Here is a 10,000-nt window from a genome sequence, read left to right as displayed (position 1 = left end):
TCCAATTATTTCCAAACTGGAAAAGCATATGGTCCTGCTACCAATTAATTATATAGCTTCCACAAACAGATGAACACGGCAAATATTTGACACTCAAAAAATCAATCATATACATGCAGAATCATGTGTGAACCTTCAAATTTGAGAAAACAGCAGTTTGATAGCAGTGATAAGAGCTGCAACCTGATTGGCCAATACTACAATCCTGGACAAAAGTGTTGGGAAGGTAGCTACACTTTTTAGATAGCCACAAGAGCATGCTCCTTCCCAAATAGTTCCGCCAATAGTTAGAATAATCGAATTGGGTGTGAAGTAAAGGGATGCGCGCAACCTTCCCAACAACTCTTGGCCGGGATTGTAGGTTCTTTTATTTATCTTGGCAGTTGATTGCTTAATGGAATGTATTCAGATTTCTCTCGAATAGAACGGTTTGTTCAAAGCTGAAGTAAACGTTCCAGCAAAAACTATCCAATTTATTTTAAATAGATCTGTTGGCAATATTGGATTTTGATGCAGCCATATAATTAGGAAGAGATAAAAACGAGCACCAGCCCGTAGGGCGAGTGCAATTCGTAGTTCGAAAAAATTACGTGTGCTTATTTATCCCTAATAGTATACACGAAAAAAATTAAGAGCGTTGATTGGCTGAGAGCACGTCAATGAATCCCAAACAGAGTGCAGAAAAGTGAAATTGTTGCATCGATAGCCAATCAAATTCGAGCCCTGGACAGCGTAATCTTTCCCGTGATTGCGTGATACGCATGCGTTGCTTCTGCTTAACCATCTCGATTTTTTTCATGTATGTTACGAATAAGTAATCACAATTCCTCTCGTTTAATTTCAAATAAATAAGCACTTGTAAATTTTTTCAAAAACTTCAAATTGCGGCTCGTGCTTATTTATTCCAAATTGCAATCGAAATCATGTGATTACCTATACAAAGTTGCACTAGAAAAATTACGTAATTACTTATTAATAATATTCATGAGAAAATTTCGAGATAAACATTGTCGTAATTGAGTAGAAACAACGCACGCGTGTCACGCAATCACTTGAAAATTGCGCCACCTTTGGCTCGGATTTGATTGGCTGTTTGTGTGACTTTCTTTCACCATTGACAAATCAGAATGCTTGGTTGTTACCTCTTTTTGCAACGAATTGCCTATTTTCTGCACTGTTACGTGGAACTTGCATTTCTCTTAACCAATTAGAACTGAGCCATTTCTTGAACTCCCAAGTGTTGATATATGAGGGCGCTTTTTCAAGGGGGAATACCCCGGAACAGCAAAACAGGTGGAATATCCAAGAAGCGTGTGGTGATGGGATCTGCATCCTGTTTGCCAAGGGAATAGCATTTTTTCCCACTTGGAAGCGCAATTAAAATGAAAAATGAAAAACCATTTACCACAGCTTTCTACCGTATATTAATTCGTATATTGTTAAAATAGTCTACCGATAAGTAGACTGTTATTTCTTTCGAATGAAAGCAATGCGTCGTTTGACAAAGATTTATCGCCGTAGTTCGACATAGTCATGAAAATCGAAGTGGTCTCTACACAAAATAAACAATTAAACTTACTTCGGTGAAATCTTTGACCGTTTTGTAATACAGCCGTTCTTGTTCTACAATCTCGAGGTATTGCTGGTTTAAGGTGTCCCTCTTTTGCTTCTCGGCCACCTTCTTCTTTTCAATCTAAAGAAGCGATAAACAACGCTAAACTCTAGACGGTCTACTGCTTATTTATCTGGTACTATTTTAAAAGTGTAACCGGAACAGTAGAACGGTCTTAACTGAATGCCGCACAATCGAACGAATGTCAACACTTTGGCCAATCACAGCCACAGAAAATCAAATAGGCCAATCAGAACAAAGAGCAGTCACATGCAGCTGGGGCTAATCGCGGGAAACGCGACACTGGATTGAATTAGCTGTTACTTCTGATCTAGTTGGCTGAAACGTTTTAAGCCAATCAGCACGCAAAGAAAACACAATAGGCTATTTTCTAATATACCATAATACTCTTTGTTTGTTCCTCCAAATTTTGCATAAGCATTGTTTCCAGTTTTCCTTCGGACTTACAATGGTCCCGAGACAAAACAAAAACAATGCTTGTGCAAAATTTGGCAGGATAAACAATGAAAGCGTATTACGGTATTTTCGAAAGTGGCCTATGGAGGTTTTCACGTGACGTCATCGCGGCCTTGCTGGTGGCGAAAACAAAAGATCTCTTATTAGCTTCTTTTGTTCGTCCACCAGAGGTCGTACATTTCTCTATTGTTATTGGTGTCCCTAGAGGATGGTTGAAAACGTCCTATTAGTGGTACTTTTTGACACTCAACTGAAAACTAAAAACGAAAAATCTAGGGAAAAATAATGAACATGCTAGTGTAAAATAAATATAGGCGACCAGCATTTGAAAAAGGAGACAGAAAAACCGTCCGGAGTATCTAAAGAAAAAGCTCTCGGGGAATGGTCTAGAAGAAACAAACATATAGTTAGCCGCTAGTCAAGAATCCAATCCGAAACACACAGGGCAAACACCATCGATGTGAATAGAGTATAATTTGGTGCCATATCAGTGTGGTAAATGTCTCAAATTGGTAAACCACACTTCAACACTTTGCTTCAGTGCATAAAAACTCCGATTTTTCCTGAAAAGAAGTTAGAAGGAAGCCTGCCTTACTCTGTCTTTGTTGTCCACAATTCCCTTGACAATGCTATCCAACTGCTTCAGGAATTGCTCTTTGTTTGACGGTGAAGACATTGCCCTAAAATACGAGATAACAAAATAAAAATATTTAAGCCTATAATATAACTTGCTAAGATCTCCCTCCCACAATCACGCCCTGGAACGCGAGGAAACTCGAAAACAAAACTCACCAAGAACACCGACTTGCGAATGTGGCGAGAGAGATAATATTTAGTACTTCTTAACTTTCAACAGATTGCTTTTTAGATTTACTAATAATATTACAATTTAAGTTTAGAACTCACGATTCAGTTGATAGTGGGAACTTACTGTTCAAAGTTGTCGTGAATGGAGTTCAACAAGTTGACCTGTTAAAAAAGGACAGGAATTATATCTTATGAGGATTCACCATTTATTAGGCCAGGTAAGTAGTTGAAGCGCCCATTTGAAAAAAGTGCTATTAAACTTGTTCAACTCTTAATTCATTCCAAATCCTGTTTGTGAGAACTGTGAAATTGTACTTCAATTCTCAAAGTCCCAAAATATTTTGAGCGAAATTCGGATCCAATAAGGTGCCCGTTCCCTTGTAAATGATAGAGATTCGTTAATTATCTAAACACGTTGAAAGACCATCTTATCGGAATCAGTGGATAGTAGTTTCACAAATTCTCTTCGGCCCGTTCATCATCATTATTATTTTTGCTCGTCTCGACTTACTGGAATTTAACCTTGGAACAGGAAAATATTAGGGACCTTTGGATCGGAAGGCAAAAACGACTACCAGTACAAGTTTCCCGTTCTGAGCACGCGCACTTCGAAAAATGTTGGCTTGGTTGTTGGCAACCGTATGCGCATGCCCAGTACAAAAAACTCGTTCTGGTCCTCCGATCCAAAGGTCTCTAATCATTCTCGTCACCAGAGCTCCGATCGACCCAAGGCTCTCGAAAACTCTACGAGAACATGCGCCGTAGGGTTCCTACAGCCAAAAATTGGCTTATTTGAACCTTGTGCTAGCATGAATGCACCAATTAGAGACGCTTCTGATTGTTCTTCACGAAAACCAATGAGAAGACAGAGCTCTTCTCTCCCTCAGTCAAGAGAAGAGCTCTGGGGTAGAGATTGGTCTCTAATATGCTAATGACCAACGAAAAGGGATAATGAGGGAGATCTAAGTTGTTTTTGTTCGGGTTGCGAATCGTAAAGTAATATCAAAATTAAATTTGTATCAAGGGTGTAAAAGAGAAAATTCAAAGTCGGGTGCTTAGGTCCTCCTTGGTGATTTCACGTCGTTGTTTGGGCGAGAACAACAAATGAATGTACCAAATTTGTCGTGCAAAGCCAGTGGCCGAATTTATACTTGAGACGAATAACTCGTCTATGACTAATTATCCTTCTAGAACCAGGGTTGCCACTAATTAGTAACAAAAAAATCCCTGACTTCTCCCTGACTTTTCCCTGACCTATAAACAATTTTCACCGACCTTAAATTAGTTGAATAATCACATTTGCTTCAGATTCTTTTGAGGGCCATCAATATTTTTCTCTTTGTTTTCCTCTCACGGAATTTTGAGTGCAAAATCTTGTGAACTGTTCACCAAAAATAAAATTCCCTGACTTTTCACTGCCTTTGAAAATAAAAAAGATTTTCGCAGACGTTTTACAAAATTTCCCGACTTTTCCCTGACGTTGAAAAATTTTTGTTTTTCCCTGACCGGGGCAACCGTGATAAACGGCTAAATCGTCTGCAATTCGTCTAGATATAAATCCGGTGTTTACATGAATTAGGGACCAGAATTCATCTTCGATTGATTCGTACGAATTTTGGCAATTGAATTGCCTATTTAAAAAACCTTTGGATGTTACTACACTGCGGTACAAACTTCCTCCAAAAAGAGTTTAACGGCCACATTGTTGCTCGTTCTACACTTAACATTTTACAGTTCCCGCACCCATTGCCCGAACACAGCGAGCAATGAATCAATGCTTACACACTCTGGATTAAATTTCTGCCATGCTCAGTTTGAATAGCACAAAACTACACACCTTTGGGCACTCAGCACAACGTACTATATAAGTAATTATTTTTACAAACTTACTTCTTTTCCTAAGTAAAGTTTTGTGTCATCTAAAGTGTTATATAGAGTGAAGAACTGTTTCGTTTCCTTGTGAGTTCCAGCAACTGTAATTTAAAATGAAAAATCAAATTAAGCAAGTTAACTTTGAAATAATCATTTAGATTTGAAGAACAATGACAGAAAGCCACTTGGACATTGTTAAAACATCCTCTACACCGACAATGTGACAAAATTAATGTACGGGAAAAGAAACTTTAACTCTAAATTACGAATTCTTAGTACAAACCGTGATTGTACAGTTCTAAAAATCTTCTCTGATATTGTGTAAGTTCGGCGCGCGACGGGACTTCGTCGATCTTCCTTTGAAGCAAAGAAATCTCACGGTTCTTGCGAGCCTGGAAAACAACACATCCGAGCAAACTAAATTTGAGAAAAAAAAAATTGAATACCCAACAGGAAAATTTCCACAGGGTGTTTCTAAAAAGGTTAAGTAATAAAGAAGACAAGGTTTTCGAAAATTACCAGAAGAAGTCTAATTTTTGCCAGTTTTGCTTTATCCGCTTCGTACTGTTTTGAAATCAGCTCTGATCTTTCCTAAAAGGAGAAACAGTTAGGAATATTAATTATGCGCGGGAGACTGGGTCGAGAGCCTTGTTGAATTGCACTGTGGGACTGTTTTGGGGGACGGCATTTTCATCATCGCGTGCGCGGACCAAGAACTCACGTTGCAAGAAAGCGATATACCAGGGGCACCCAACGTCAATTTTCGGAAATATCTTTTCGGAAGACGATTTGAGATCTAGAATTTTCGGAACATTTGTTGCAAAATTTATTGCTTGCCTGCCTGTCCTAGGATTTTCGAACATCTAAAAAATTGTATAATTGCCCATTTTTAACGGATTTTTACCTCACAAAGGTCACCTAGAATTTTCGGGAGCATTTTTTCTGGCTAAATTTTTCGAAAAAGTAAGTTTTGATCCCTAAAAATTTCGGGCCACTAGACTTTCAGCTAGGAAATCCGAACAGATGAAAAATTTTTAGAAGATAAAAATATGCCTATCTCTACAGTTTAAATACTAAAATACGTTAAACAATGCTATGTTTAAGTGGTTTTGAACTATATTCTCGTTGGGTGCCTCTGATATACCAGAGGATGAGCTTCCTAAACCACCGGAATATTGTAGAGTGGTAAATTTTAAAACGATGGCTCGCTTGCCAAGGTGCAAAATTGTCCGGAAAACGAGAAGATTTGATCAAAAAGTCAGTGAGATCGTAGTATATACGACGTTTACTTACTAACGACGTAAGTTATGAAGATTTAACACGAAGTTAATTGTTATCGTACAAGAAAATACGAAACGACTGCATAAACAGTGGCTCGTCCCCAAAACAGAATGCAATGGGCCATTTCCGAGTTGCTGTTTGTGTCGGTTTGGACGTGAGTCTTGGTGCTCAACTATTGAAATGGAAATTAGTTTGATTTGCATAAGAATACGCAACTCATTTCCATTTGAATGGTTGTACACCAGGACTCGCTTTGACACTGAGGCATGCAGTACCTCGGAAATGGGCTATTCAATAAGACTCTCGAGCCTGTTTCCCACGCGACCTCAAAGTGGCCAATTAGCGAGTCGCAAAACGTTTGACCTCATTTCTCTCAAGCCCAATTACTGGTAAAGGGCAAACGCAGGTTAAGAAAGATCTGTAAGACGGCGTTTCGAGCGTGACGAACGGTAACGCTTGAAACCGCAGAGAAGCCATTGATTCGAAAACCAGTTAACACCACTTTTAATCATTTTATTTTTATCATTTACCCAGCGATTGATTAGATCACTGCAAAAGGCAAAACCGCGTCCAAAAAGTGGATATAAGATCTCCTCATATCGCTACAAATTTCACAGCAATTTAGTGGCGTAATTAAGTTTGGATTGCGAAGGGTGTGAGTTTAATTTACCAAATGTTATTTTGTGGTTGTACTACACAAAAAATAAGTGCCTTTTAAAGGAGGTTTTCGAGACCAAAATGGGTCTAATTTTACAACTGTTCAGAGTCGGCCAAATTCCCGTACTATTAGCGACTATTAGGCTGTGCCATCCTTTAGAAGAGTTTGCTAGTTATTTATCTGTTGGAGCAGTTTTAAGTTTTGGAAACTATTCAGCTGATGTGGACCTGCTATACCCACCCACCCGTACACTCACAAAGGGCAGCCACAATTCCCCTTATTTTTTTCTAATAGTGTGCGGGCTCTCTAAAGTGCCCATCACCTCAGCACACTTTTACCCTTTTTTTCCCTCTCTGAAATCATCCCAAATACATCGTGGAATTTTTAAAACCTTTAAAATGAAATTTCACATTGTTATTGGTTTTGAAAGACGGGAAAAGTGGAATCAATCAAAAGGTTCCAAACACAACACGATGTAATTGGGAAATAAATTAAGTGGAAATGTGATTTGAGGTGATAGGCGCTTTAACGTCCCACAGGGAACTTATGAAAATGGAAGATGTTTGTGAGACCGGGCCTCCGGTTTATATAGACCATACCCGAGACGACTTGAAAGTCTAACCATTTGTAGATGAAATTACAAAGGCAGCGCTTTCTTCTCAGTTATTTTAAGATCCTGAGTGTTGATCGGGCCGGGGTTCGAACCCGTGACCTCCACGCACGGCAGTCCGATGCTTGACCAACTGACCCACGTGAGTGAGTCATCGATATCATTACCTTCTCTTCGTTATCGTCTTCCGATCCTTGAGACTTAAGCTTCTCTATGTTCTCTTGCAAACGGGCCATTTCTTCCTGAAAGCAAATAGATGAAAATGTGGTTTTGGAATCAACACAGGCAGCCCAGATTCTATGCATATTCTTGACAAGAGCATATGGGATGTCTGTGTAAGGGTTAGGCGAAGTTAACGCTTTTTTGAAATACCTTGCAATGAGCTCTGAACTCTTGCTCTTGTTTTTTAAGATTCTCATTCATCGCCACGATGGAACGAAGCTTTTGTAGAACGCTTAAAAGGAAAAGAAGAGAAAAAACCGCCTGTTTACATGGAACATTGCAAATTCTGTTACAGATTTCAATGGTGTTTACACGAATCCGTGCAAATTTTGAGACCAGTCACGGCATTTGTTTACATCTCTGCTGTGATTGGTTAAGCTAATGCTCTTAGCCAATCACGTTGTAGCAAAGTGCAGTACGCGGCAAATCAAACATGCGTTTCTAGAGTCCGTTTCTCGAGACTACCGAAACCTTTCGGGCCTTTTTCGGGTGTCAAAATTCCCTCTGTATCTCAAGAAACGAGAAGGTTTAAGTCGTCATACTTCACAGTTATTCTGCTCCTTGTTATCTTGAAAACATCTTAAAAGATCAGCTTACCAAAACAAGCAGATGGCAGTTTCACAAATGACTTTTCGGGTCCTTCAAGAAACGGGCCCCTGGTCCCTGAGCTAAGCTAAGCTGTACATGCTCACCAAGAAATTCAAATGTGTACGTTGCATCGATCGATGAAGATCGGCGACAATAAGCATTTGCAGCAACGTGTACTGCAGTAACCCAGCTAATCCGGCTAAAATAGCGATACTCGACAGATATCGCTCGTCTCCTTATATCTGTATCGTGCTTTTGTTACTTTCTTTTATGTCAAATTTGATTTTAAAACCAGCAAAATGTAACTTAAAATTGCGACCTTACAACATTCTTGCTTAGCAAACAAAAAAAACATAAGTAGATTCCAGGCCTTAACCGCGCTAACTATGCAAAACCTTGCACGGTTCGGGTGATTTCATGAGTCCGTACGCATATTGGAACAGTGTCGGTAAAAAAGTTGACCTGCTTTTTTTAGGTCCCAAACTTGCATACTTAGCCGTTCGAAAATTCGTCCAGTTTCACCGGTTCCGTGTGAGTGCAGGGTGGAACCGTGCAAGTTTTTGTCCCGTGCAAAAATTTGTAAACGGGGTCTTAGATACACATGAATGGTTGTACGTTCACAGAATTAGGGTGGTTCGCCCCAAATATAGTAAACAAGTTGGCCTCCAAAGTGGAGTGAGTTCGCCCCACGATGGATAAACGCTTTAATTTCTAAAAAGATTGTAGATATCTAAGGTCAATGATCGCTTCCAAAGTGGATCGAGTTTGCCCCACGAGCGATTAACGTTTTAGGTTAAAACTCTAAGGTCAACTCGTAACGGGGCGAAACCACTGGGTTCCTTTTCACCAACCTTGCATTTTCGCCATTGTCAATATCATTGAATTTGTCCATCTCTTCACAGATTCTTTCTCCGCGAGAAACAACCTGCAAACAAAAACCAGTAAACAAGCTGAAAAACCCAAGAAAGAACTGGACGAGTATTTCCCGGTCTGAAGTCATTTCCTTACAATTAAACTTAGCAGAATTTAACTTTTATTACCTGAGATAGTTCTTCCTCGGCGTTGGATAAAGTCTCCTTTAGTTTGTCGTGTTTTTCCTGTACCTACAAGAACAACATAGAGTTGAGCGCAACGCAGGAACACGAGATAATCTTGACAACTGCAAGGCGACTCATGCGATCACATTTTCAACAAACGAAAAAAATTGAAACATAATGCCTTAACTATGTTGCGAATGCTGCTATTATTTGGTATTGTTGAAACTTTTTTTTTTTTTTTAGTCGTTATTTCACTTGTTTAGCTTTTTGTGTGGCTATGAAAATGGCTTTCAAATGAGAGCGTGTTCTCGATCTAAGCACAACAAGAAACCCACACAACACGTCACTTTGAACCAGAATCGTTCCTGAGAAATCTTTCTACTCCTCTCTGCAAAGAAAGCGAAAAAACAAGGATACTTTAGCCGTTGAAAAGTTGATATTTTTTTACGCCTGGTGCACAAGTCGACTTTGGACCTTTGGCCCAGCTTTGAAGCTGACAAGCTGGTCGGCAAGATGTTGTCGATGACAATTTTCTCAAGTAAAGAAAATAATATAAAACAGTTTGCTTTGCATGAGAAGAGTTCAATTATCACGAACCATTCTAACGACACGTACATGCATCCTGTATGAATGAATCAATAATGTATGAGTAAAATACATTGGGGAAGGGGTTAGTCCTCATCATCATCTGACGAAGAACTTACCAAGGAGACCACAGAGTTAATCACAGTGCAGTCAACGTACTTGTTCTAACTTCTTCTCCTGCACAGAAATTTGTTTTTCCAGAGAAGCCACCATTCTCTTGTGTGTCTGCTCTCCTCCAGTCCTTTCCCCTC

At 39.4% G+C, this 10,000-nt stretch overlaps 1 protein-coding gene across 1 annotated transcript in view; it reads right to left on the bottom strand.

Annotated features, from left to right (window-relative positions):
* The window catches only part of LOC138012954 (coiled-coil domain-containing protein 93-like), a 31,207-nt gene that overhangs the window by 3,882 nt on the left and 17,325 nt on the right, over positions 1 to 10,000 (bottom strand). The window contains exons 12-22 of the mRNA XM_068859899.1: positions 9,909 to 10,000; positions 9,168 to 9,230; positions 8,979 to 9,052; positions 7,690 to 7,771; positions 7,485 to 7,559; positions 5,288 to 5,359; positions 5,052 to 5,160; positions 4,787 to 4,869; positions 3,021 to 3,058; positions 2,685 to 2,769; positions 1,580 to 1,693 (exon numbers count right to left, since the gene is read on the bottom strand). The exon at positions 9,909 to 10,000 is cut by the window's right edge and continues 31 nt beyond it. Of these exons, the coding sequence (XP_068716000.1) occupies positions 1,580 to 1,693; positions 2,685 to 2,769; positions 3,021 to 3,058; positions 4,787 to 4,869; positions 5,052 to 5,160; positions 5,288 to 5,359; positions 7,485 to 7,559; positions 7,690 to 7,771; positions 8,979 to 9,052; positions 9,168 to 9,230; positions 9,909 to 10,000 (887 nt within the window). The remainder of the gene's footprint in view (positions 1 to 1,579; positions 1,694 to 2,684; positions 2,770 to 3,020; positions 3,059 to 4,786; positions 4,870 to 5,051; positions 5,161 to 5,287; positions 5,360 to 7,484; positions 7,560 to 7,689; positions 7,772 to 8,978; positions 9,053 to 9,167; positions 9,231 to 9,908) is intronic.

This window comes from Montipora foliosa, chromosome 8 (genome assembly GCF_036669935.1).
Source record: "Montipora foliosa isolate CH-2021 chromosome 8, ASM3666993v2, whole genome shotgun sequence".
NCBI classification, from domain to species: domain Eukaryota; kingdom Metazoa; phylum Cnidaria; class Anthozoa; order Scleractinia; family Acroporidae; genus Montipora; species Montipora foliosa.
Note: the sequence above shows the minus strand (reverse complement) of the source record. Positions and strands in the feature narration are given on the sequence as shown.